At 34.9% G+C, this 27,813-nt stretch overlaps 5 protein-coding genes and 3 pseudogenes across 6 annotated transcripts; 6 read left to right on the plus strand and 2 right to left on the minus strand.

Moving 5' to 3' along the window:
• Positions 1-1,966: 1,966 nt before the first annotated feature.
• Positions 1,967-3,627, plus strand: LOC114396810 (annotated as a pseudogene).
• A 2,135-nt stretch (positions 3,628-5,762) lies between these two features.
• Positions 5,763-7,283, plus strand: LOC114396809 (receptor-like protein kinase ANXUR2). Its single transcript, XM_028358981.1, has 2 exons — positions 5,763-6,519; positions 6,597-7,283. The coding sequence occupies exons 1-2, from the start codon at positions 5,826-5,828 to the stop codon at positions 7,028-7,030; spliced, it is 1,128 nt and encodes a 375-aa protein (XP_028214782.1). The 5' UTR covers positions 5,763-5,825; the 3' UTR covers positions 7,031-7,283.
• A 645-nt stretch (positions 7,284-7,928) lies between these two features.
• On the plus strand, positions 7,929-9,232 carry LOC114396812 (annotated as a pseudogene).
• Positions 9,233-10,167: 935 nt separating this feature from the next.
• LOC114396811 (receptor-like protein kinase ANXUR2) lies at positions 10,168-11,468 on the plus strand. Its single transcript, XM_028358982.1, has 2 exons — positions 10,168-10,917; positions 10,994-11,468. The coding sequence occupies exons 1-2, from the start codon at positions 10,260-10,262 to the stop codon at positions 11,362-11,364; spliced, it is 1,029 nt and encodes a 342-aa protein (XP_028214783.1). The 5' UTR covers positions 10,168-10,259; the 3' UTR covers positions 11,365-11,468.
• A 1,198-nt stretch (positions 11,469-12,666) lies between these two features.
• LOC114397745 lies at positions 12,667-15,052 on the minus strand (annotated as a pseudogene).
• A 993-nt stretch (positions 15,053-16,045) lies between these two features.
• LOC114397431 (anthocyanin 5-aromatic acyltransferase-like) lies at positions 16,046-16,870 on the plus strand. The gene has a single exon (XM_028359467.1). It carries the CDS (start codon positions 16,046-16,048, stop codon positions 16,868-16,870), a length of 825 nt encoding a protein of 274 aa, XP_028215268.1.
• A 448-nt stretch (positions 16,871-17,318) lies between these two features.
• On the minus strand, positions 17,319-21,824 carry LOC114397747 (solute carrier family 25 member 44-like). Its single transcript, XM_028359933.1, has 6 exons — positions 21,576-21,824; positions 20,439-20,820; positions 19,509-19,705; positions 18,652-18,796; positions 18,198-18,351; positions 17,319-17,740 (listed from the first exon to the last, which is right to left on the minus strand). Exons 1-6 carry the CDS (start codon positions 21,614-21,616, stop codon positions 17,715-17,717), a joined length of 945 nt encoding a protein of 314 aa, XP_028215734.1. The 5' UTR covers positions 21,617-21,824; the 3' UTR covers positions 17,319-17,714.
• Positions 21,825-23,406: 1,582 nt separating this feature from the next.
• On the plus strand, positions 23,407-27,501 carry LOC114397571 (protein COBRA-like). 2 transcript variants are annotated; one of them, XM_028359670.1, is made up of 7 exons: positions 23,407-23,484; positions 23,563-23,652; positions 24,984-25,063; positions 25,426-25,882; positions 26,350-26,509; positions 26,602-26,879; positions 27,025-27,501. In XM_028359670.1, exons 2-7 carry the CDS (start codon positions 23,571-23,573, stop codon positions 27,228-27,230), a joined length of 1,263 nt encoding a protein of 420 aa, XP_028215471.1. In that variant the 5' UTR covers positions 23,407-23,484; positions 23,563-23,570; the 3' UTR covers positions 27,231-27,501. The 2 variants fall into 2 exon arrangements, with proteins under 2 accessions (XP_028215471.1, XP_028215470.1); XM_028359669.1 differs by having other exon boundaries at positions 23,438-23,652.
• Positions 27,502-27,813: the final 312 nt, after the last annotated feature.

Here is a 27,813-nt window from a genome sequence, read left to right on the forward strand (position 1 = left end):
CAAGAATTCTTTATAATTATTTAATTCTATACAATATCATATTCAATGTTTTTTATGTTTAAATAATAGAGCGCGTACACAAATCACTCAACATACTTTTATCCGCTGAAATTTCCACACATAACTCCAGTTTAAGTAATTTTTTCCATAAGTATTAATAGAAAATAGAAAAAATGTAAAACTAATTAAATTTCTCCTTGAATTTAACTCATAAGTAACATAAAATTAATTTATACACTACAATTTTTTTAATAGCACCTCAATGTTTGCACAAATTTGGTGAGGTTGCACTGAGCTGTTTGCTTGAGGATGGAAATCAACGGCCTTCCATGGAAATCAAATTTGGGTTGTTGGAGTTTGTTCTTCAGTTTCAGGATAGAGCTGTTAATTATGAAGATGGCAGTAGCCATATTTCAGATTATAGTGAGATCGAACACTGGATTGAGCACGACAAGCGACGGAGATCGTAGCTATGGCAGGAAAGAATCTTTTGTGTTGATCTCAGATGAGTTTTCTCTGAGATTAAGAATCCAATTAAAGGGATGATGAGTTGAAGTAGTATTCAAGTTTAGCCTGAGTTTCAATCATGCGACCAAGACAGAATTGTATATATAATAGTGCTCGTAAGATACATTTTCGCACTAAATAGCTGTGCTGATAACAATAAAAATTGAGTTAATTTTCTTATGGCGCTTTTGATACTTCCATCCCTTATTGGTAGAGTTGATATACTTATCCTGCTTCAGAGGCAATCGAATTTAATCCAATCTGACACAGGCTTATCCAAATTGGCTAGGTTCGCCTAATTATTAATGTTTCTAATGTGGCTTGGTTGGGACAAAATGGCTCTGTTTCAAATTGTTTAATTAGGTCATATTCTGATTTGCAAATTATTTTGTCCAAATGTAAGGCTTCTTTACAAGTTATCCCAAACTAAATGGAGAGTTTCATAAGGAGGCAACCAACAATGTTACTCTCATACTTTAGTTAGAGCATCATTGAATTTTACTAGCTCTCAAACCTTTGATCATATTTCAAGTTGCATCCATCATGCTATTCTGAATGAAATAAAGTAATTCCAATAAAAATTAATAGAATAATTTAAATAACATCAACTTAAACAATAGACTTTAAATAATTAATATTCCAAGAATTCACAAAATATATACCCGTAAGTTGTAGGGTCTAAAATCTAGTAGGTATAAGAATAACTGTAACATTAATTTTATTTCCAACAGAGCTATTGTCTTCAATTGTCTATGTCCAATCATAGAAAAAAAAACTGACAACTTTAAACATAAAGAGAAAGCTTTGGAATAAGTCATATTTAACACTTAATGGTGCAAGTGAGTGTTTAGTGGCAATAAAGTGAATGAATTGGTCACCTATTGTTGATAGCGGGATCCGATGGAGCTTCAAGAGAGAAATTTTGGTGTAATTTTACTCAAAATCTTATTTACTCAAAATCTAATACTGTATTAATTAGAGAAGAACATTTCTTAACATGGAAAAGAAGAAAAATACAAATGAAACTTAAAATTTCTTTGCATCAGCATAACATTTATATGTTACCACCATTAGAGCAAAAATAGCCATGACCGTGACAGATATAATATATAATAATCGGTAAAACATCTTTGTACGCGATGCTTAGTGTGTCATTGATCAAAGTCTAATGTACTGTAACATGGAATTCCAATAACCTTGGCCTTAGAGGACAATAACATGACCCTTGAAGAAGATTAATGAACAAACCTGTTTATTATTACTCTATTAATCAATTGAAAACTGTAGGAAGCTACAGAGAAGTTATCCATGCCCACCACCCACCTTCCTTAAAGAATACGCCAAAGAAGTCTTAGTTGACCATTTAATTTTTGTGAATTAAAAAAGAGGCAAATTTAAAACACTAAAAAAATAAATACAACCAGAGTTGACCATTTGATATATGCCAAATGAATAAATGTAGGGATACGAAAGCAATCTCCTGGAGGAAATAGGGAGATGGCACCACACGTTTTCATCTCATCTTTCTAACAAAATGGGAAACACTTAACAAAAAGAGGGCAAGCTACATCTATAATGATTGAAGAGGTGTATAGATGAATGCTTCTGGGTAAGAGGCTAGTAATTGGAAGAATGTTTCTCAAGTTTTGGGGCTTCAGCCATTCCAAGCACACAAGTTCCTCTCAGAGAAAGTATCCAACAATAATAGAAGAGCTGTGTCATCAATTTTCTCTGGCCGATCTTAGGAAATCAACGAACAACTTTGATCCAAAGAGACAAATTGACCTTAGAGCATTTGGTATCAAAGTATACAAAGGTTGTCTTCAACATGATGATGGTTCTGATTATACAGTCGCCGTAAAGCGATTTAATGTGAAAGACAGTCAAGCACGGGAAGAGTTCAAGAACGAAATAGAGTTACTCTGCCAGCTTCATCACCCTAATTGTGTCTCTCTTATAGGATTCTGCAACCACAAAGATGAGAAGATTATTGTGTACGAGTACATGTCCAATGGATCTCTATATGAACGGCTACAAGGTGGGGAACTGTCATGGAAGAAAAGACTAGAGATCTGCATAGGAATTGCACGTGGACTACACTACCTTCATGCTGGAGCCAAGTGTACCATCATTCACCGTCACATCAAACCTAGCAACATTCTTTTGGATGACAACATGCAGCCAAAACTTGCAGATTTTGGCATTAGCATACAGGGACCACGTTTTATGTCAAAGCCAAAACCAATTAACGTAGATTTTGTTGTGGGTAATGTTTTATTTTATGAGGTTACTACTACAATGAATTTCTGTCATATAAACTAAGCTAATACTTTAAGTTATAGGTACTTTTGGCTACCTGGCTATGGAGTATGCCCTGTATGGTACTGTCACAGATAAAACTGATGTTTACTCGTTTGGTAAGGTTCTACTAGAAGTTGTGTGTGGAGGGAAATACGTAAAAATGGTGGCAGAAACAGAATTTATGGAGAAGCCTGTTGAGGAGAAAATTGATCCGAATATCAAAGGAAAGATTGCACCAGAGTGTTGGCAAGTCTTTATAGATATCACGCATAGATGCCTGAAATATGAACCAGACAAGCGACCAACAATGGGTGAAGTAGAGGTGGAGCTTGAGCATGCTCTGTGGTTGCAGGAACAAGCAGATATCACAAACACCAATGGTGATTATACCTTATTTTCCACCACATTATTGGCATGGGAGTGGAACTGGAATCTAACATGGAAGAGATTGATACTAGAGATGCTTGAAGTATGAACCAAATGGGCGACCAACAATTGGGGAAGTGGAGGTGGAGCTTGAGCATGCTTTGCTGTTGAGGAACAAGCAGATATCATAAAAACCTAAGGTTATAATACTTGTTATCAAATACCAATAGTAACTTAAGAAGACATGTTTCTTAGGTAATTTGGTGAGTAAGTCAAACAAAACAATCACTATGTACTTTATGAGTAGCTTAGTTTAATTGAGATATCTCTAGCTTTTGTAGGGATCCTTGCTTTTAGCATTTTGATTGTATCTAGAGCTGTGGTCGTAATTAACTTAAACTAGTATAAATGAGAAAGCAGTGAAAGAATTCTTGCTTGAGCTTGTTACCTTTATACTGTTCCTCTTGATGTGTTTTTTCTGAATTCCATAACATCACAAGAACCAAAGATCCTGATATAGAGGGGAACCATGCAAAACAGAGCTATTGTGTTCAATTGTCTATGTCCAATCATAGAAAAATAACTGACAACTTTAAACATAAAGAGAAAGCTTTGGGACATTATACAAATCATATTAATACTTAATGGTGCAAGTGATTGTTTAGTGGCAATAAAGTGGATGAATTGGTCATCTATTGTTGATAGAGGGATCCGATGGAACTTCAAGAGAGAAATTTTGGTGTAATTTTATTTTGTTGTCCTGCAAAGTTAGAAAATTTACAGTTCAATTAACTAGTTGGAACCTGATCAATGATCAGAGATGGATTGAAGATGATAAGATGCCACAGTATTCCGATCAAGGAAATGGTGTTGGCAACGGAGTTAACGTGTTGTGACAGTGAGATTCAAGGTAAGGAGTGCTTGGTTTTTCTCTTCTTGGGCTACATTGCTACAAACCTGCTGTGGTATTATTGTGTTTGTTGATTAGTTTCATGAGCCGAGTTCCTAACAATATTAACAACTAGGTGAGTTTGGTTAAATTGATCGCACAACGTTATTTAGTTGGATTAAAGACTAAGTATTTAGATATACAAGATTTCTCTTACAACTACCACCAATATCATTATTTGTCTCCCTTTCCCTTTTTTATAAAACTAAAAACTATACAACTTATTCTTCTAACTAATATTTCCAATCATCTTCTTTGTATGTATGTTAGCTAAGAATACTTTAAAAATGGAAATTCCTCTCTAATTTCGACGGTTATTTGTCTGCTCGGAAAAGATGACATATGTGTGCTCTGTTTAACAAGCATGAGTGCCTGCATCATCAAAGATTATTTTTGTCAACTTGTAGGATGGGTTATCACCTACAATACAATCCGGCTCAGTTAAATTGTATTATTTATAGAATAATTTTTTAGATTACCTTTCATAATACTATTTTTTCTTTATTTCATTTTTATCATTTATTTTAGAGAAATCATATGGTACTATTGGAAATTAAAGAATTTTGGTCAGTGCGAACTGAAAATATGTATAGTTAATAAGACATATAATGTTTAACTAAACAAATATAATGGATATTAGTTAAGAATATAAAAAATTATATAACAAAATAATGATTAATTTAAAAAAGCATATTTAATATATACTTATAAGTTAATTAAAAACTTTCTTTTAATTAAGAAAATACTCGACACACACAATTTTCCTTTTCCAAATCATTTTTTTTATATTTCTCTTTGATCATATTTTCATTTTCAGCTATTATACTTATCCCTTTTTTTTCTTTTCTTTTGCTTTGTTTCTCTCTTCTCTACTTTCCAATTCTCCGCAAAATGAGTGGACATTTGTATTACTCAATTAATTAAGCAGGGAAAGATGCCACCTGATCAAGAATGAAATTGAGTTACTCTGCCAGCTTCGTCACCCTAAATCCCTAATTGTGTCTCTCTTATAAATAAAAACGTTAATGAAGGAAGTGTAACGGAATTGATTCAACGTTGTAAATTTTATGTAGCTATATTTCATTCATACATAAAAAAAATGTTATCGATTAACAATATTTTGGAATATTTAAGTCATGTTATCACGTTATTTTTGGTTAAATTAGTTTGTGGGTCATTTAATTTATTTTTTAGATTTAATTTAATTAACTAATTTTTTTAATTCAGTTTGATTTTTTAATTTTTAAAATTAATTCAATTTGATTTTATCATTTAAATTGATTCAACAACCTTAAGAAACTCGACTTTGTAACATCTTACAATTACTTGATGATAATTTTAAATTGCTTTAAAATATACATGTAAATGATAGGACTAAATTTATATGATATGATCACTCAAATTAATTTAGACTATAAGATCAAATAAAAAAATTTAAATTAAAGGATTAAAATAAATTAAAAAAATAATTTAGATGAAACTAAGTTTTTTTTGTCGTATTAACCCAAGAGAGCAAGCACGTGTTCAAGTTGACCAACAAGCTTAGCTATCCCCACCCCACCTTCCATAACTAATGCGCAACCGTTCTAGTTGACCGATTTGTTTGATACATGCCCAGTCAACTTTGGATTTCTCCAGAAGTAGGAAATTCGGAGATGGTGAGTGAAACAGTCTAACTTTGAAGATTGAAAAGTAGAGGTCAATGTTTCGGGTAAGTGACAACAAATCAAGCAAGCACGTGCCACAAATAGGGAAAATGCTTCTCAATTGTTTGGGCTTCTGCGGTTCCATGAACATTACTCATACAAGCTCATCTCAGAGAAAGTATCCAACGGTAATAGAAGAGTTGTGCCATCAATTTTCTCTGGCCGATCTTAGGAAATCCACCAACAACTTCGATCAAAACAGAGTAATTGGACGTGGATTATTTAGTGAAGTATATAAAGGCTCTGTACAACATAAGGGTGCTTCTGATTATACTGTTGCAGTAAAGCGATTCAATGAACGAGGATTGGAAGCGTTCAAGAAGGAAATAGAATTGCTCTGCCAGCTTTTTCACCCTAATTGTGTCTCTATAATAGGATTCTGCAACCACATAAAAGAGAAGATTATTGTGTACGAGTACATGTCCAATGGTTCTCTAGCTGATTACCTACAAGGTGGAGATGCAGAAGCATTATCGTGGAAGAAAAGACTAGAGATCTGCATTGGAGTAGCTCGTGGACTACACTACCTTCACACTGGAGCCAAGCGCTCTGTCTTTCACTGTATCCTCAGTCCTAGTACCATTCTTTTGGATGATCACTTGAAGCCAAAACTTGCAGGTTTCGGCGTTAATGTGCAGGGATCACGTTTTATGACAAAGAAAAAACAAATCAAACTAGACCTTATCACGGGTAATTATTGTTTTATTTTTATGAGCTTACTGCAATGAAATTTTGTCAGTTGAATTAAGTTAATACTTCACTTATAGGTACTTTTGGCTACATGGCTACGGAGTATGCCATCAATGGTACCGTGACAGATAAATGTGATGTTTTCTCATTTGGTATGGTTCTACTAGAAGTTGTGTGTGGAAGGCAATATTTAATACACCCAAGAGAAACAGAATTTCTGGAGAAGCCTGTTGAAGAGAAAATTGATGCAAATATCAAAGGGAAAATTGCACCTGAGTGTTGGCAAGTCTTTATTGATATCGCCCACAGATGTGTGAAGCATGAACCAGATGAGCGACCAATAATAGGAGAAGTAGAGGTGGAACTTGAGCATGCCCTCTTGTTGCAGGAACAAGCAGATATCACTAACACCAATGGTGAATATTCTTTATTGTCCAAAACCGTTATTGACCTAAAACTGGTGCGGGAATATTTTGAGCAGGCTCTATTTCACCAAGAAGATATCACATAAGACAGTGACTTGACTTAGAAGATATGTTTCCTTAGTTATTTGGTGAGCTCAAATCAGTACACGAGGGCAAACATTCAGAAGATCACTATTAAAGGGCCACAAGCAACAAATACAAATAAACTAGACATCACTTCCAATCTCTTGCTTTTCTAGTGATCCTTTCTTTCAGCATATTGAATCTGATTGTATCTGAAGTTTTCATTGTAATTATCTTGAACTGGTATAAAGAAGTGAAGAGATTTTTGCTTGAGCCTATATTATTCTTATTCTTACTCGTGTTTATTCTAGACTCCATAACTTTACACTACATGAAACTAATGTAGAAGACAACCATAATAACTACCGTCTATAATTTTCTCGGTCCAATCTTAAAAAAACAACCGACAACTTTAATCGGGACAGATCAATAGAAACAGAAAGCAATGGTACATTATAGAATGTCTTCTCATACTCATTGGTGCAACTGAATACTTAATGGCATAAAGTGGATGAGTAGTTGGTCATATGTTGTTGATAGCGAAATTCGATGGAACTGCAAGAGTGTAATTTTATTTATTTTTATTTGTTATGCAAAGCTTCGAATTTAATAACAAAGTGGGCCAACACTCTTGCATATTTTAGCCCAAGAGCAATAAGTGGGTTGGATTAGGAACGGAGAAGGAACACAAAGTTATAAGTAACTTAGAGGTTGCTATTGGCCACCATAGCATTTCTATTGTTCACCATTTGATACTATAATGTAACCATAGGGATACGAAAGCAATCTCGTGGAGGACTCGCCATTCCAAGGAAACGCGTAAATAAATAAATGAAACAAAAAGAAAAGACAGGCTTAGCTATTATAAATTGAAGAGGAGTAGAGCTGTAGAGGTGAATGTTTTTGGTAAGAGACAAGTAATTAAGCCAGCAGCTATTATAAATTGGTACGATGTTTCTCAAATGTTTGGGCTTCAGCGGTAGGAAGCACACAAGTTCATCTCAGAGAAAGTATCCAAGAGTAATAGAAGAGTTATGCCATCCATTTTCTCTCGCCGATCTAAGGAAAATGACCAACAACTTTAATCAAAACAGAGTAGTTGTAGATGCATTCTTTGAAGAACTATATAAAGGTTGTCTCCAACATAGTGATGCTTCTGAATACACAGTCACAGTGAGGCGATTTGATGTGAAAGACTCTCAATCATTGAAAGAGTTCAGAATTAAATAGAGTTGCTCTGCCATAACATCATTTCTCTTATAGGAGGATTCTGTAACGACAAAAATGATAATATTGTTGTATACGAGTACATGCCTAATATCAACACCTGCAAGGTAAGGATACGGAAGCACTGTCATGGAAGAAAAGGTTAGAGATTTGCATAGAAGAAGAGTGGACTACACTACCTTCACGCTGGAGCCAAGTGCGCCATCATTCACCGTCACATCTGTCTTACAAACATTGATTCTTTTATTTTGTGAGGTTATTGCAATGGATTTTTATTCGTTAAACTAAGCAAATATGTTTACTCATTTGATATGGTTCTACTAGATGTAATGTGTGGAGGGAAATATGTAAAAATGATACCAAAAGCAGAATTTTTTGAGATGCCTGTTGAGGAGAATATTCATCCCAGAATCAAAGGAAAGATTGCACCAGAGTGTTGGGAAGTCTTTATAAATATCACCCAAAGATGCATGATGTATGAACCAGATGAAAGACCAACAATGGGTGAAGTAGAGGTGGAACTTGTGCTTGCTCTGTCCTTACAGGAACAAACAGATATCACATAGATCAATGGTCATTATACCTTACTGTCTAAACCATTATTAACCAATATCTGGTACGGGGATTGAAGCATGTTCCTTCATTTCACCAAGAAGATATCACAGAAGACAGTGACTTAGAAAACGTGCTTCCTTAGTTATTTGGTGAGCTCAAATCAACACAGGGGGTAACATCTTTGGGGATCACTATCAAAGGGACACAAGCAAATAATCCAAGTAAATTTAGACACCACATCTATCTCAAAACCTCAAGGCATGGAGGTACATGAGTCATTACCAATTATGCATTGCTCATTTTTACTCATTCTTACCTAATGTAACACTTCTTTGAGATATCTCTAGCTTTTGTAGCATTTTTATTGTATCTGAAGTTGTCATTGTAATTTTCTTGAACTAGTTTAAATTTGAAAGCAGTGAAGGAATTCTCGCTTGAGCCTATACTATTCTTACTCCTCCTCGTGTTTATTCCAGAATTCATAACTTCTATACTAAATGAAACTGATATGTATAAAAGAGCTATTGTCTTCAATTTTCTCTGTCCGTTCTTGGAAAAATAACAAACAACTTTAATAAGGACAGAAAACAGATCAATAGAAACAGCAAGCTTTGGAATATTATATAAGATCTTCTCATAACTCATTGGTGAAACTGAGTATTTAATTGCAATAGAGTGGATTAGTTAGTCATCTATTGTTGATAGCAGGATCCAATGGAACTTCAAGAATCTAAATTTTATTTTATTTTATTTGTCCTGTAAAGTATAATTAGTCCTCTTGCATATTCTAGCCCAAGAAGGAAAAGTCACTACATAAAACAACAGCAGTAAGTTGGTTGGATTAAGACCTCAAAAGAAACAATTACTAATAACATGGTGACAAAAATTACTAATAACATAGTAACAAAAAAAAAGGTTTAATTCATATCACTAGACTTTTATTTTCTTTATTTATAACCTAAAAATTCAATGTAATATTAATTGTACTTACCATTTTTACCATCAATGTGTTACATTTCTGTAATTGATTGTGTTTACTGTAATTAATTCTATATTACATTGTTCTTTATTTATTCAATTTACTTGAAATGAAAATTTAATATTGATTAAATGTGACTAAAATTTGCACCAAAATGAATAAATAGTTTTATGGAAAGTAGTAAAATTAATCCTTTTTTTATTAAATTCATCCTTTTTTTTTTGTAGGCATGGAACAGGGATAGGCTAGGGACTTATTAAATTCACCTTAAATCTATATAAATCTTGATTTGTGTATTTATTCTGTTAACTAATTGAAAACTGTGGGAAGTCATGTTATCTTATCTATGCAAATGCCCACCCACCTTCCATAATGAATGCACAGAAGCAGTCCTCCTTGACCATTCCATATATGCCAAATGAATGTTGAAACGCGTTTTCATCTCTAGTTTCTCACGAAATGCATATAAACAAAAAGAGGAGTAGAGATGGATGCTTCTGAGTAAGAGACAAGTAATTGGAAGAATGTTTCTCAAATGTTTTGGCCTCTACCGTTCAAGTTCATCTCAGAGACAGTATCCAACAATAATAGAAGAGTTGTGCCATAAATTTTCTCTAGCGGATCTTAGGAAGTCAACCAACGACTTTGATCAAAACAGAGTTATTGACATTAGAGCATTTGGTATCAAAATATATAAAGGTTGTCTTCAACATAATGATGGTTCTGATTATGCAGTTGCAGTAAAGCGATTTAAAGTGAAAGATATTCAAGCATGGGAAGTGTTCAAAAGCGAAATAGAATTGCTCTGCCAGCTTCGTCACCCTAACATCGTCTCTCTTGTAGGTTTCTGCAACGACGAATATGAGAAGATTATTGTGTACGAGTACATGTCCAATGGATCTCTAAATGAACGGCTACAAGGTGGGGAACTGTCATGGAAGAAAAGGGTAGAGATATGCATCGGAGCAGCACGTGGACTACACTACCTTCACGCTGGAGCCAAGCGCACCATCATTCACCGTCACATCAAACCTAACAACATTGTTTTGGATGACAACATGAAGCCAAAACTCACAGATTTTGGCATTAGCGTACTGGGACCACGTTTTATGTCAAAACCAAAACCAATTAAAGTAGATTCTGTTGTGGGTAATGTTTTATTTTATGAGGTTACTACTACAATGTTTTTTTGTCAGATAAATTAAGCTAATACTTTCACTTATAGGTACTTTTGGCTACCTGGCTAGGGAGCATCTCACGGACCACACCGTCACAGATAAAACTGATGTTTACTCATTTGGTATGGTTCTACTTGAAGTTGTGTGTGGAAGGATATATGTAACAACAGAACTTGAGAAGCCTGTTGAGGAGAAAATTGATCCTAATATCAAAGGAAAGATTGCACCAGAGTGTTGGCAAGTCTTCATAGATATCACCCGAAAGTGCGTGAAATATGAAGCACATGAGCGACCAACAATGGGTGAAGTAGAGGTAGAACTTGAGCATGCTCTGTCGTTGCAGGAACAAGCAGATATCACAAACACCATTATTGGAGAATATACCTTATTGTCCAAAACCATTATTAACCTAATATAGCGCTTCTTTACACACACTTACCAAATGTAATCAAACAAAACAGTCACTGTATACTTTTTTGCAGTAGTTAAGTTAAATTGAGATATCTGTAGCTTTTGTAGCTATCCTTGTTTTTAGCTTTCTGAATCTGATTGTCAATGCCAAATCTTTAACTAGTATAAATCTGAAAGCTGTGAAGAAATTTGTCTATATAATTCTTACTCTTTCTCTTGTTTATTCTGGACTACATAATGCTAAGATAAAAGTTTATTTTTATATGTTATTTTCTTGAGCTTATATTATTTATTATTCTTACTTTTCATCGTGTTTATCCTGGGCTCCATAACTTTACACTGCAACAGTATAGAAGAGCTTCTGTCTTCAATTTTCTCTGTCCAATCTTTGAAAAATAACTGACAACTTTCGTCCGTCTGAGCATGTGGTTAATGAATGCTGGTTTTTCAATTAAAGGGAGCAAATATTTGAATTCACCAAAAATAGATGTCAATTCCTTGAAGTTAGAAAGAATTGAACGCGCCTCAGGAAAAATATCAGCACTAGACAATTGCAAGGAAATAAGCAGGATTCTTAGTAGGATTAATAATGCCTTTTTAAAGATTCAGCTTGGCTTGATTTTCTTCAAGCAGCATTGTCCTTTTGTGTGCAACTACTTTAGGATATATTGTTAAGATAGAAGATTATTCTTCACTCTAATTGCTAAATCTGATATATAGCGCACGTTGTGTTGTGGACAGTGGAAGAGAAAAATGAAAAGATTCAAATGAAGCTTGGCAATAAATTCTGTTCCCAGACAGCTCCCCATGAGTTGGTGAATTGCGTAAACCTTTCTTGCATCATAATATGTTCAGTAACTTTATTTGTTTAATCTTTTGCAAAATAATCGTACTCTTGAGGATAATTTCTACTATGGACTCTATGGTGACAGTTAATTATCTTGTAAGCTCGCTGGGTGTTACAATCCGCAGATCATTCAAAATCTTAGACTTGGCCTCTATCAAGCTATGACTACGTGGATTCAAAGTAGAACTTTTGAAGATGATACTGCCACTTCAAAGAGCCCTTTAAACACCGGATCGGAGCTATCAGTTTGAGAACATAATGAAGAAAATTCTAATTGCATTTTAATTGTACCTTAATTTTTTAGATTAGTAGTTAATATAATTAGAAAAGCTAACAATTACAGCCAGTTGTAGAAACAAATCAGTATCGATATAGCTAATAATCTCGACAATAAAAATACAATTAAGATACAATCAGAATTTTTCTTATTAGAGAAACATTTCTTAACCTTGAAAAGAAGAAACACAAATGAAACTTGAAATTTCTTTCCATCAGCATAACATTTTTTGTATAGTTACTACCATCAGACTAAAAATATCTGTGACATTGTCACGAAGTCATTATACGCGAGGCTTGGTGTCTGTGATCCAAGTCAAATATACCATAACATGGACGTCCAATAACCTTGCTCCATAGAGGACAATAACATGACTATTGAAGAAGATTAATGAACATGTGGATATGAATGGAGATTTTCAGTCAAGAACTGCAATTTTTGTAAGGTGCTCTTCCAAAATGGTAATAAATCTATTCATTTGAGTCTTTTGAAGTGCTATCCCAACTTCAATTCGACCTTCTTTGTCTCTACAGTCAGAAAGGGAGATTGTTCCTGAATTATCCACATGAACTACTTCACTCCTCTTGGGTTTTCCCCACCCAAAGTCTGTTTCATACACTTGAAGCTTCGGTGAGCCTGCGAGTATTGTCATGTGGGCGAATTCTGTTAAATTTGACATCAAAGTTTCAGCCCCTTGAAACGTTTCACGTTGCAAATGTCTAACTTCACTACCAATAGCAATGGCTGCCTCCACAACACCATTTTCTCCAACAAGCTTGCTCCTCTTGACTTCAGCATTGCCACAAACCAAATAATTTCCAAAATATTCAAATGGAATTGAACATTCCGGACAATTACAATAATCTAACATAAAGGCCAAGATGTAGGACTCGTCATTATTGGGAACTATGTTACCAACTTCAGCCTCTTCTGATTTCACCTTACAAATCCAAATCAAAGGACATGTTACCACAAATGTTGTTATGTGTTGTGGCATTGCTAGACCATGGCTTTTGCATTTAATAGACACCCATTTCTTGAGTTTCTCACCATGGTCATGGCTCAAAACAAACGTGTGACACACCCTGTCACTAGCAACATCGCGTATTTCCCCCTTGGACTCTACATTTTCTGGTAACAAATTCGACAATTTTTCTCAGAAAACGAGCTTAAGGCCTTTTGGGTCTTGAATGATGTCCCTATTGTACAACGGCAGAGGAAGAGAGCCTTCAAGGGAAGCCAAACCCAAGTCTCCTTTGAACTTGCAAATAGATGCCCAGAATTTCATGAAGTGATGAAAAGCTCTTCCATCTGCAGCCACGTGTCTGAAAGTGATGCATATGGTGAAGCCAGAATGGGACATAACAGTGACCTGAATGGCCATGAGAGGGATAAGAAAAGTTCCATCTTTTAAGTTACGAGGTGGAGTCAGAGACAAGTGTGGTGAAATCTGCAGTGGATTCTGCTACGCTGAAGGAGATAGAATTAGAATCTGTTTGTGTGAAGAGGATGTGAGGGGGGTTTGGCTTTGGAAGGAAGACAAGGTTGGAAGAGAAAGGGAAGAAGTGTTGGAGAGTGAGGGAAAGAGAGTGTTTGAGAGTTGGAAGAGAAGTTTGGAGGAAGTGTTGGGAGGAATAAGGGAAGTGGTAGAAGAAAATACGTTTGAGTGGAAGGCAACATAGCCATGGAAGGTCGAAGAAAGTGAGAGGGAAAAAGGTTGAAGGAACCGTATCTGGTGGAGGGCTCACTTCACACTGTTCTATCACTTTCACTGTCACTGTGTCAGCCATGAATTATGGAGTTGAACTTGGGTATGATTCCAGATCGAGCAAGAACAAACACTACACGGCAAATATTGTACTATATTGATATAAGAATAAATAAAACGGGGGAATAAATAAGAGGCAGCGTAGTTGTTACAAACAGAACATAAATGCAGGAAATTAAGAGCTGGCTTCGAGGCACCAGAACCTCCAGAGGAAGAAGAAGAGCAGAGAGGAGAGTAATTTGCCAATTTCATTCCTGATTCATGCTGTTATTACATAGTCATATATATACTGAATTCTATGTAACTAATTTTGGCATTTTATGATTTATAGAATGTTCAGAATTCAGCAATTTGGTTATTCTTGTCTCCTAAAGGCCAGCATCGAATCTTCCATCCTGCACACAATGTTCCTGCACGATCCTGAAGTCACTAAGGTAAGCAGGTCTCACCATTCTTCTCTTTTTGTTGCTGTTTGCACCCCTTTGCTTGTGTTTGATCTGTTTGTGCTTGAACTTCTGCTAATGGCACCATCTGCTCTTTGTTTCCTGCTGCTGTGTGCTTCCCTATCAAAAGTGTAAAGTATAAGAGAGTATAAAACAGATAATGGACAACGTACTTGTGTGTGTGTGTGTGTGTGTGTGTGTGTGTGTGTGTGTCCCTCACTCTCCAACACTTCTTCCCCTTCGCCGCGAAAATCGCGTTTCCACCGAAGCCACACCAGCCTCACATCCTCTATTCGCAAGGTGACTCCGTCTCTTTCACGGTCGCAGAATCCACCACCTCGGACTTCGACAACCTCGTATCTGATTCCCCGAGAGATGTTGGACACGTGTACCCTTTTGCTCCTACGCTTCCCTCGCCACGTGTTTTAGAAGATGGCACGTTGCTAGCCCCATCTATGACGGTTCAGGTCACGGTTTTCGACAACAAGGGGTTTAGTGTGTGTGTCACTTTCAGACACGCCATTGCCGATGGTAGAGCGTTTCATCACTTCATGAAATTTTGGGCCTCTGTTTGTGGGTCCAATGGGGACAAGGCTTCTTCTCTTCAATCCCATCTTGCACTCCCATTGCACCACAGATAAGGGTATCTATGGTTCAGTCCAGTAAAAAAAAGATACTGAATTCAACAGAAAAATGATTTGTCCCAGACGATTTTAAATTGTTGTCTACAACAACCGTAATTGAGGCGCAACGATAAGGTTTTTCGAGTCACCACAATCACATCGTGACAGCAATTGCAGACTGAGGGAATACCTCCCGATCAGCAATTACACGCAATGCAAAGATTTCTTTTTTTTACTCACGTGCAACCGCAATTTAAAACAATGGTCCCACTGTCCCAGTCAAACCTAACTGGGAAACAGTATGTCCAAGTCCAATTGAACTGGTTTTTGGTTTAGTAAAGACTGTTTTCTGAATTGTAAGAACATAACTGAATTGTTTTCGAACTGAATTGGACATTGCTTTTCTGCATTGATTCGCAGAAGAAAGAATGGATGTAGGAGAATTTTTACATTCTATCAAAAAAATTATACGGTTTTTATAGTTCGGTTCAGCCTATGGCATGTTTGTGTTACCATTTGAAAACTTCAAACGATTAGATCAAAAGATACAAGTGTGTTGCTTCTCTCAACAGACAATGAACGTATTTTCACATGCTGGAAACAGTAATATCAACAAGCATTTTATATATTTTCAAACAGTTCGATTTAGTTTTTTTAACAGTTTGGTTTGATCCGATTCTGAAACAGTTTGGTTAGATTAAGTTTTTTTTAACACCCGTGCGACAGGGAAATGGTTGAAGACTCAAATGGGCTTAGGTCCATTTTCTTGGAAGAACTATGGAATTCGCCACCGAGAATAATGGAACCCACGTGCCCCATTTATGATGCTCCTAGCAATAGCGACATGGTGCGTCACAGAATCATTCTAAGTTGTGACCAAGTTGAAAAGCTAAAGAAATGGGCGGGTACTAAATGTAAAAGCATTGGTCTCGAGACATTGCACTTGTCAACCTTTGTGGTGACATGTTCTTTGATTTGGGTATGTAAGGTAAAATCAAAAGACCCTGATACCGAAGTAACTGATCCCAAGGATGATGATTCTTACTGCTTGACTTTCCTAGCTGATTGTCGTAACCGCTCCAAGCTTTCAGTTCCATCAACTTACTTTGGAAACTGTTTGACTATTTGCCACGTGGAACTTCAGAAGGAGAAGTTGGTGGGAGAAAACGGTATTTTGGAGGCAGTGAGTGCTATTGGAGGGGAGGTTAGAGGTCTGAGGGGTGACCCTTTGAAAGGGTTTGAATGGATAGTTTCGGGTCGTCGTAGGAGGGAATTGGGGAGACAATCACAACATGTGATGATAATTGCAGGGTCACCAAAGCTGAATGTGTATGAGACTGACTTCGGGTGGGGAAGGCCAAAGATGAGTGAAATACTTCATGCTGATGATGCAGGAGCCATGTGTCTTTCTGATTGTAGAAACCAAGAACGTGGTGGCATTGAAGTTGGGCTAGCACTAAGTGCAATTCAAATGAAGAAATTCAATGCCATATTGGATGAGCAACTTGGAGATATTGACATTGTTGTTCCGCACCGAATCCTTTATACTATATGACAGGAACACTAGAGGTCGTTATATCTGAATTATCTAGCAACATTGCTCAATCTCGACTAGATCGAGGAGGCACCTACTTAAGCCTAGGTTAATTTGATAGATGCATGTCATATTGGCATTGGTATTATTTTCTTCCTTACATCATCTACCACTTGTTGGTTATCCTGCCACGGATCCTGTTTATCTTCGTTTTTTCTACAGTGTGCTCATCATTTGTTTCTCTATTGCTTTTTTTTTTTTTTGTCTTGTTGGAAAATCCCTCATTCAGAGTTATAGTAATATACCATTGCATTGTTAGCTTGTTTCTTAGTTATATTCTCAAATCTGGAAAAAAAGTCCACAAATAGTATCTTAGCTATTGTAGAGCTATCCTCATTGCATGCTTGTAATATAATAAAACTATTATCATTGTAGAAATGTAAAATTTAACAATATGTAAACAAAAATATCTGCAATAACTTCCCCTTTTTGGAATAAAAGAGATAGTAAGATTTAGAATTTCAAATTTATTCTTGACATTTCTTTACAATACATTTAATTGCAATCTATTTCCTTCCTTTCCATGATACAGTATCCACAGCAATGCTATAAAAGAATACATCAAATCCAATAGAATTATAAAAAAGAATGATGCAATTTATTTTCTGGTAGGAAGTTTGCCATATTCATATCTAGCGAGTGTTTTCAGAATAATCTGTTAGTATAGTTGTACTGCTAAAAGTTTAACCCTCAAGTCCAAGAGTGATAAATGTTGAACAGCAACTCCAATGCTGAAGGTGCAGACTCAACATCATCATCCTAATCTTGGTTAATAGATCGGCAAAAGCTTTCAGACCAATTGCATCTATTCATCTTTTGAGCATACGCGTTCTGCACAAAGAAAAAGTTGAAATGCTTTTAGGTTAGCTATATGTACACAGAAAGCAAGTGCAATTAAATGTAGGTTTATGTAGGTCAGCTTTTAATTGACGTGTCATTTTGTGGTGTGTTGCAGGTTTATCTTTTTTTTTTATTCTTACTCTCTTCTTTACTTTTTCATTTTTCTTTCTGCTGGTTTTAACGGGTTATGGGCCCACGCCTAGTTTAGATATAAAAGTAGAAAAATGTTGCCAGTAGCGTTACTCAACATAGCTACAATGGAAGACTAGGATGATGACATTAGATGTCAGGACATAACTAATTAAATCAATTATTATATGTTAGTTTAAGTTGAACAATTACTAAAATATTTGCTTGTACGTAACAAGAAAACATAAACAAATAATAAACATAAAAACAAGTGCACATACACTTAAAGAAAATGTAATCAGAGAGGAAGAGTTCTTACTCAGATACTCATAAGTCAATATCATTGAAGTACCCCATGCTGACATGCTAAAAAATCTTGGACCAAACCCTCTATAAAAGCCTCTCCAACCATCTTCATTGATTAAATCTTTAGCAACTTGTTTTATAGAGCTTCTATTTTCATGTCCCATTACCTGGAGTGTAGAACTAGCCAGTCAGAAAAACTTCAATAGGTGGTAATCAGAACAAAAAATACTAAAAATTATGAACTAAATCTGTATATATTATATACTGAAGTAACAAATGTATTATTATCTCTTCATCTTTACAGTCTAAGACCTTCGGATTATATTATAGCAAGAAAGTGCACAGAAAGAGAAGATTCATGAATAGAACTGTACACAAAGGAGAAAAAGCTCACTCTGCAGTTGTAGTGATCACAGAACAATAAACTAAACAAAAGAAATAAACCTGGTCAATGAGATTATGCAAACCTGCAATCGTGTCTTGATAGTATCCAATGGGGTTGTAATGCAGGATGAAGTTGCACCAGCGATAATCCCTCCAGTAGCCTGAACTAACATAATTTTCTGCAGACTAGGAGCGACTTCATCATATTTGGCACCATGGTCCAGGAATCTGTTAATGCAACCACGTGCTAATTGTTTTTAATATTGGGTTTGCATGATAAAATAGAAATAAAAATAACAGCAAGCAGATGTACTAAAAGTGTACCCAATTGTTACAAAATTCACCACCATAAAAAAATTGAAATCACAAGTTTACTGCAAAATTAGTTTATTCTTTTGGCAGGGTTTCTCAGCCAAGAAGAAATTATAGCTTTCCTGACTTAATGTCAGCTACTGCCAGCATGCAGATGCAGTTATTGCATCATACATTGCAACTGGTGTAATTCCATGCTTAGAGATTGAATCTGTTACATTAATCTGACCAAGCTAACATTAAACTTCAAAAATATTTATCAGATTTAAGCAATGCACTGTGCCAGTGCTTTTTTGCAGTTTTTTCATGTCCTTGGAACACAACAGGCATCCATAACTCTAACATAGATGGAACACATACCTATCCATAACTCTAACATAGTTGGAACACATACCTATAAGCTATGTATGAAACTCATGTATGCATATTACTAGTAATTAACATTTGTGTAGAAGACACCACGCATTTTAATAAAGAAAACCTGATTAATGGATTAAGAAGATTTATGAACACTATCAACACATTCATACTAATCAGAGTCAATTGATATAATATAAAAATAACTTAAAAGTTAATGCAACATCGATTCAATTTCAAGGCATAAAAACCAGGTATTACCATATCTTACCTCCAAATGAAGCGTTGGCTTGAACCATAACTTGCCCACCATACTGCACTGGCAGGGGCATAAGTAATAGCAGACAGACCAAACCCTCGATACAATCCCCGTATGCCATCAGTCCTTAAAACCTGGCGAACAACATCCAGACCCCCGCTATATTGGGCATGGCCTGAGTATCCTTGCACCATCAACTTTTGGCTAACCTGAATATCATTCAATGTGAATTAATACTAGAGTTATCCATGTTAAGGTAAAAGAAGAAAATTTTATCCAGAAAGAGATGAGACCAAATTAACAGGAAAAGGAATTCCCTTACTGCAACAAAAAAAAGAGGCAGAGCAAAACTTAAAAAATCACTTTTCGTACTTATCTGAGCATCTTTCATTAGAATGCTCTAAAAGAAGCATCAGTAGAACCCCATCACAGCAATAAAAAAGACATTATAGCACAAATAAACTTGAAAACATGGTATTTTTTTTATTTTGCATCATGATCCAACAGAATATACCATTGGTATGAAGTCTAAGCACATCACTGCAAAACCTCTCTTTCTATCCTTCATCCAAATAAATTTTCTGAGCTTTAAAGAACTAACTATTGCCTTTTATGTGTCCTACATTGTAAGCCCTAACTAAAAAATTTAGAAGCATTAGCTCCCCACTGAGAATTTGATTAAAAAACAATAGAAAGCATTTAAATAAACACTTCGTGTTACTTTTAAAATCATAAACAAAAATGAGAACAATAAACACTTGTTTTGAATTGTATCAGATTTGATATGATAGAAAACCAGTAAACAAACTCCCATGTTCCAAACTTGCAAAAATGATAAATGGATAGTTGAGCTGCCTAAAGAACATATTTTAACAACAGAGAAGATGCATTTTATGGTATCATCATATCCATATTCGTAAGTATATAGCATGGCTGTCATACCACATCAATTGGTACAAACACAGATTGAGCAAAAAGCGATGATGTCATGCCTGCAACTCCATTTGCAATGGCAGCCTGAGAAGTTTCAGATAGTCTAAATGGTTCAAGCATTCTGAAGGCAGCCACCTTTGTGGTCTCTAGAGTGGAGAGGAATATGATTCTGGCAGGAATTGCACCAGTGATAACCGTGCCAAACCCTCTATACAAACCAGGGATGCCATCTGTTTTAAGTAGTCCTTTTGCAACAGAAAACACATTTCTCTCTACAGCATCCCTTGTGGCAACCTGCAGCCTAGTTTTCACAACAGAAACGGGGTAAAGTGCCACCGAAACACCTGTAAAGAGTCCAGCTCCTACGACATAGAACCTAGTTTTATCAAGCCTGCAGAATTGGGTGAACTTCATTAGGATAAAAGCCTGTAGGTGTAAAGTTCATAATAATACCATGAGCTCAAAAAGGTCACAATATCTGTAAGATATGTTATTAATAAATCAAAACAAGGCCAAGATGGAAGAAGGACAAATCTTCATGAAGAATTTGCATCCCCAGATAGAAGATAGAACACACAAATTTACAAAGGCCATATCTAGAATCATACCAAACTTAATAGGAAAATGGAAGCAATTCATTGATTCAAACAGTAGAATGCAATCACCTTGAATCTTATACATATGAACTCAACATAGCCGTTTTATAGAGTAAATCACAATATGAATATGGAAAAAACCGGTAGCAGTGAAGTAAAGAATGGAACACAATGAATTTCCCATATGCAGTTTTGCACTGATGGCAGCTTGTATGTATTATTAACAAATAGTCTTTCACTCTTCAGCAGTTCCCATCAAATTGGGAACTTCACAAGATTTTTTTTTTCAAGTTTTGAAGAAGATTAGCTTACCCTTTTATGATTTTCATTCAATTCACAAAATACAAAGAAACCAGAATCCATAACTCCCCCACCCCTAATCAAATTACTCAGAAAGAAAAAAAACTTTAGGGGCCACAGTATACCAATTTATGGTTTTCAAATGACGGGTCTGTCCTCGAAATACAGCAAACAAGAACAAAAATGATAAATCAGTAGCACCATTCAGAAAATTAAAAAAAAATTTAAAAAAAATAAGAAGAAAGAATACTTGTCCCAGTTGATCTCGGTCTGGCCGAAAGACTGGGCCATTGGAAGAATGAAAAACTGTGTCTCCGAATAAAACCTACGAACACGACGACAGCAACATCGGAGGCTGTCTTTCCGGTCTTGTAAAATGTAAATTGTAATTCAAAGGAAACGGAATTTGCAAATAACGAAGATGGATAGTTGACAATTTGGTGAAAAGGCTGCGCTTACGCTGGAGTTTTGGGAGAAGCACGCACCGCGCCTTCTATTTTCAATTCCTTTATTTATTTATTTTTTCTTTCACTTTGACCATTCTCTATTCTCTTCTATTCTCCGTCGACCAACCCAATTACCCAACAATAATGTTCACACTTCTCATTACTCTCTCCATATCTCTATCAATTTAATTTATTACGTAATGTAATAAAAAAAAATAGTAGTACAAACTAACTTTTATTTTATTTTTATGAATTTAATTTATATATATATAATTTTCTTACACCAATATCCAATGAAAATTTATTGCATCATCACATCATTATTTATTTTAGGTTTATATATATTTTTCATCTTTATTAATGTAATTTAGTATTTTTTTCATCCTTGTAATTTTTTTATTTTAATCTTTTAAAATATATTTATTTTATTTTCCATCTTTAAAATACTTTAGAGCTTTCTAAAACACTTTGGACAATAAAAAAAGGTTTTGAACAATAAAAAAATTATCTAAAACATTTTAAAGATAAAAAACATATTTTGTAAAGACCAAAATAAATAAAAATTATAGGGACAAAAATGAATAAAAAACATTAAATTAAATTGATAAAAATGTATTTAAATATTTATTTTAATATTTTTTTCAGATCATGGTATTAGTATAAAATTGTCTTGTCAAATTGCATACAAGATAAATGTTTTTTTCCAACATAATTTTTTCCATGTCTTAGGATTAATCAAATTCAAATTCTAGACTACTATTCAGGTTAATATGATGTAAGAGTGGGACGAATTCTTATTAGACGTCTGAATAAATAAATAAAAATACACGAGCAATACATAAATTAAACTCCATTTTAATTTTGAACTTTAATTTTAAGATAACTTTTAAATAAAAATATTGGAGCAAAGGCAAAGAAGTGGTAACTGCCAAGTTGCGTGATGTCCTTGTTTAATCACATTAGATGTGTTTTCCATAAACAATTGTGTTATAAGATGCCAGATCAAATTTGTTGGTTTGACCCAGAAAACTGATGAATTGATTTAGTGTTTGATATAAATAAACTACAAAATCGTTCAAGGAATTGGCGAAGAATCAAAACTGGTCAAAACCCAGTAAAATCACTTCATAACAAGTTTACATCTAGAATAAAAAAAGAAAACAAGAAGTTAATATAAGATTATGTGAAATCAAGATATAAAAAATTGCAAATTGATATAATGATTAAATTATATGTTTTATAAGAGTAATTAATAATAATTAATAAAATAATTTACAACTATTTTAATTCTTATTAAATATGTTTTTAGTTAACTTAAAAATGCTTTAGATTAAATTTTAAAAAATATTGGGGTTTTTTATATGAGCAAATGTTAGTTGTTAAAATATTAATTTTATTAGCAGGAATTAAACTTGTGATATTTTTTCCTTCCATTTTTCCTTAATCATCCAATTCACCTAATATCTCCTAAAGAAATACGGGTTTAAACCATTTTTTGCATTGGTTCATTACCGATTTCAAAAACTATGATATACATTGATGAGCTTGTACAAAAGTCTGCAGATGTTTAATGACTTTTATGAACTGGATCTGGTTTTAAAATCTGTGGATAACAGTTGGCACTTCCGCCTTTTATATATATATATATTGACAGTTCACAGTTAGCACTTCCCCTGCCTCTTAATAATTATACGATGATGTGATTCTACGAAAGTTGGTCCGCAAAATTGTTGACTTTTAAAATCAGCGATTGATGTGCTTGTACTAAAGTTATGCTACATTTTTTTGCAGCAAGAAAAATGGGCTTCTCTCAGTTACCCAAAGCAACTCCTAGCATTTTGTTCTTGGTTCTGCTGTCTTGTACTTGCTTCACTTCAACAGGTTCACCACATTAATATTGCTTTCTTTGTTCCTTGTGTATGTCTTGAAATTTTCATTGGTTCGGTGTTTTTTGTATAAGGGGTGGTTCAGTTTTTTCTGAAATTAATGCATGGCCTGTAAAAATTCTTAAGGGTTTCCTAGACTATCAATTATAGAAAACCAACAGGATCTTGAAATCTATAATTCTCACAAACAATCAATAAAGAATAATAAATAATGATATGTACCTTTCTCCATAGGAACTTCTCTCTGGTTCACTTTGATTTCCTTGAAAAGGAGAGAAATAAGATTTCACTTCTTTTGACCTTTCTTTTCTTTTCTGTCTTTCTCCGTTCGTGATGAATATGGGTGAGAAAAGAACACTTTCTGGTCAGGAAAGGGACCTTATTTGACGTTAGTGGGTATTAAGCCCCTTTTATAACCACTACTCCCAGTAGCAGTTAACCTAGAAACTTCTCCTATTAAGCCCAATTATAATTTAGTCCTTAATCATTAATTATTTACTTATTAGTCCCTACATAAGTCACATGCCTCTCACATGAGACATAAATTCTAACATGGCCGTGTCATTTTCTGGTGTGATCTTCATTTTATGCTGCGTGGATCTTATGCCCTCTTGAATTTGGAAATGCATGTATGGTTGTGAAAGATGCAACCATACTTCTTTGAATTTGATAGAGAAAATGTGGAAACTTTTGATCATTTATTACTGTTAATCTTGTTGATGCCAATTATATTAAGTAGAAGTGTGTCGTTTAGCTTGCTTTGCTGCTATGAAGATATAGATATGGAACAAAGAAATTAAATAACATTGTGTTCTGACTACTTTTATGATAAGAATTGATTTGGCATTATTTGAGTTTTCGTTGAGTCAAGTGAGAAGTTAATGATTTGTTTTTATTATTTTCCCCTTTTGGCATTTGGAATATGTTTCAAGTTGAAAGCTTGCACGAGATTTGTTTTGGCTGTAAATGGAATAATTAATTCACGTTAAAGCTCCTCGCACAGATTTTAGATCCGGGATATATAACTTCCAGTTCTTTATCATTAGATATTGTCGGTGCAAAGAATTGATGGAGTCATGAATCATCCATGCTACAAGAATTAAATATGTAGAGATAAAGAACTATAACTTCCCCAGCCGTTGACAAACAATATGTTTGCTTTCTTCTTTTCATGACTACTTAAGCAAGTCTAGCAATTGCGCGTCTCATAATTTCTATTGACTATGTAGTAATGTAGTATATAGTACAGGAATATTTAGAGGTTCAACATTTACTTTGTTTCCTTTTAATTACTTTCCACCAGCTAATTGTCTGTTAATCTTTCAGATGCTTATGATCCGCTTGACCCAAATGGGAATATAACAATCAAATGGGATGTTATATCCTGGACCCCTGATGGATATGTAGTAAGTATATTCTTGTACAATATCACCTATTAATATGAGAACCAAACCTCCTGTCCTATTTTCTCCTTTGCATTACACTGGTTGCTCACATATATTGTTGGGAAACCGAGGGAGATGAAACACCAAAGAGATTTTCATCAATGGTCTCGAACAAACCATATAAGTGAATTTAATAATACATTTTAATCCAAAACTCCCCTCACACACAATATATATTAAGTTTTTATTACTGAGTAAGGTTGGCAAACTCTAGTATAGAAATGAATTTATTTAAATTAGTGTCTATACCCCTACAGAGTGACTTTAGCTTAATGCTGTATTTTTAGTTATTTAGATATCTAAGAAACAATTGAATGGTACAGGCTGTTGTTACAATGAACAACTTCCTAGCATTTCGTCACATCCCTTCACCTGGCTGGTCAATGAGATGGACATGGGCCAAAAAGGAGGTAATATGGAACATGGTGGGAGGGCAGGCCACAGAACAAGGGGATTGCTCAAAATTTAAGGGAAATATTCCACATTCCTGTAAGAAAAATCCCACAGTTGTAGATTTGCTTCCTGGAACACCTTACAATCAACAAGTTGCAAATTGCTGCAAAGGTGGAGTGCTCACTACATTGGTGCAGGATCCAACCAAAGCAGCTGCATCATTTCAAGTCAGTGTTGGTAGAGCTGGAACCACAAACAGAACTGTCAAACTCCCAAAAAACTTCACCTTGAAAGCACCGGGACCAGGTTATACTTGTGGGCCAGCTAAGATTGTGAGACCCACTAAATTCATTACTCCAGACAAAAGGAGAGTGACCGTAGCACTGAGTAAGTTAAAGGACTTTTTATGTCATTTTCACGGTTGTCAATATGGTTATCTATTTTTCATTCTGCCTTCTACATCCTGCTTAGTATGCAACTCTTCTCAGGAAGATCTCCTTGTGCCAAGAGGCTAGTTGAGTAGTTGCAATTGAGTAAATCTTCTTGCGATTTAAGTTTGTGCAGTAATCCTTTGGTTGGCATCTACTGGCTGCCCCAACATGTCACTCACGCCCTGCTCGATAGTATTGAGGGTGTCTCCCTATTCTACCACTTTTGCCTACCAACCTCATACTCTCCATTCAATAAAGTGTCACCCACTAGTTGTTGGTTTTGTTGATAACAAAATCTAGGACTCATGTTACTAATTCTCTACTTAAATTTAAAAACCAAGAGAAGTTTACATTTGTTATAAGTAACCATCAGCAAATTCCAGCAATTTATTGTATCCTTAACATCACTCTTATTTATTGCAGTGACATGGAAAGTGGTATGCACATACTCACAATTTCTGGTTCGTAAAACTCCAACTTGCTGTGTCACACTTTCATCTTTCCATAATAATACTGTTGTGCCCTGCCCAACATGTTCATGTGGCTGCCAAAGGAACTCATCTCGGTCAAGGAGATGTGTAAAGTAGGTTTCCAATTTCTATCATGTAGTATTGTGATTTGCTTCTAGATATTAAGTTGTACACTCATATATTTCCTTTCTCTGTGTCTTCACAGTCCAGGTACACCACATTTGGCCTCTAACGTTACTAGCTCTGGGACGAATAATTTGTCACCTTTGGTTCAATGTACTAAGCATATGTGCCCAACCCAAGTTCACTGGCACGTTATGCGAAACTCCAAGAAATACTGGCGTGTGAAGGTTACTGTTACTAATTTTAGTTACAGGATGAATTATTCTGACTGGAACTTGCTTGTTCAACACCATAACTTCAACAATCGGACTCAAGTGTTTGGTTTCAACTACAAGTTACTGGCTTTGGATGCATATACAAGTAAGTGTGACCCTAACATGTTTGTTTCAAACTTTTAGAGTAATATTTTTTTTTTCTTAATTCTTCATTATGAAACATCAAACCTTTTTCTTCTTATTTTCGTAAATTAAAAGGTAATTACTGATTTTAAGTTGGTTATGAACAGATGATATAGCAATGCTGTGGGGAATTAAGTCCCGTCATAATGACATTCTCAACCAAGCTGGCCCTAAAGGCAATGTTCAAGCAGAGCTACTCTTCAGAAAGGATAAAGCAACTTTTACTTTTGATAAGGGTTGGGCTTTTCCTCGAAGGATCTACTTCAATGGTGACATATGTGTAATGCCACCACCTGATGCTTATCCATTTTAGAGCATAATAAGATTGCAGAGTTGGATCTCAACAAATGTCCTACGGAAGACAATGAACATGAGGATAAGGAAAAGAAACAAGTTAAGAGTTTGCTGAAAATTTTTATTCATAAATTTTATTAAGATCATGGTCCGTGCTTTGTTGCTTTGAAAGTTCAATTATGTTTGTTTCCGGGTATGATTATGTAAGCATCATGAAGTGCTTATAATTTAGAAGAATTATTCCAAATATATAGCAGAATAATTGGGCAAGAAAACCCACTTTGCAGTAAGGCATTGATCCACATATTACACTAAACTAAGAGGAAAAGAAAGCAAATGCATCTATGATCTAACATAAGATAACAACAATACAAAACACTAATTTATTAATGAGCAAAACTAGACTTAAGCCATTAAACGTCTATCAAGTACTCAATGACTTCTTCCAATAATAAGGGATCACATTTCAGTCGAGTTAAAGTTAACCTTCGCTTTGCATTATTGTTTTCTTTAATATGGGGAATTTTGTAATTGTTCCAACTTTTTTCCTCCATGATTTTCACCATGTAGTGTCACCATGATTTTTCCAAAGCTATATGTTA

Source organism: Glycine soja, chromosome 18 (assembly GCF_004193775.1).
Source record: "Glycine soja cultivar W05 chromosome 18, ASM419377v2, whole genome shotgun sequence".
Classification (NCBI taxonomy): Eukaryota; Viridiplantae; Streptophyta; class Magnoliopsida; order Fabales; family Fabaceae; genus Glycine; species Glycine soja.

Excerpts from the sequence above, each read along its gene's own strand:
- LOC114397747 (XM_028359933.1), bottom strand. The coding sequence starts at position 21,616 with ATGGCCCAGTCTTTCGGCCAGACCGAGATCAACTGGGACAA. Across the intron at positions 18,352-18,651 it reads CTATCAAGACACGATTGCAG|GTAATGGGACATGAAAATAG; the intron begins GTTTGCATAATC and ends TCTACACTCCAG. Across the intron at positions 17,741-18,197 it reads ATTGACTTATGAGTATCTGA|AACGCGTATGCTCAAAAGAT; the intron begins GTAAGAACTCTT and ends TTCTTTGTGCAG.
- LOC114396811 (XM_028358982.1), top strand. The coding sequence starts at position 10,260 with ATGCTTCTGAGTAAGAGACAAGTAATTGGAAGAATGTTTCTCAAATGT. Across the intron at positions 10,918-10,993 it reads TAAAGTAGATTCTGTTGTGG|GTACTTTTGGCTACCTGGCT; the intron begins GTAATGTTTTAT and ends TTTCACTTATAG.
- LOC114397431 (XM_028359467.1), top strand. The coding sequence starts at position 16,046 with ATGGTTGAAGACTCAAATGGGCTTAGGTCCATTTTCTTGGAAGAACTA.
- LOC114397571 (XM_028359669.1), top strand. The coding sequence starts at position 23,544 with ATGCTACATTTTTTTGCAGCAAGAAAAATGGGCTTCTCTCAGTTACCC. Across the intron at positions 25,064-25,425 it reads GGACCCCTGATGGATATGTA|GCTGTTGTTACAATGAACAA; the intron begins GTAAGTATATTC and ends TGAATGGTACAG. Across the intron at positions 25,883-26,349 it reads GAGAGTGACCGTAGCACTGA|TGACATGGAAAGTGGTATGC; the intron begins GTAAGTTAAAGG and ends TATTTATTGCAG.
- LOC114396809 (XM_028358981.1), top strand. The coding sequence starts at position 5,826 with ATGTTTCGGGTAAGTGACAACAAATCAAGCAAGCACGTGCCACAAATA. Across the intron at positions 6,520-6,596 it reads CAAACTAGACCTTATCACGG|GTACTTTTGGCTACATGGCT; the intron begins GTAATTATTGTT and ends CTTCACTTATAG.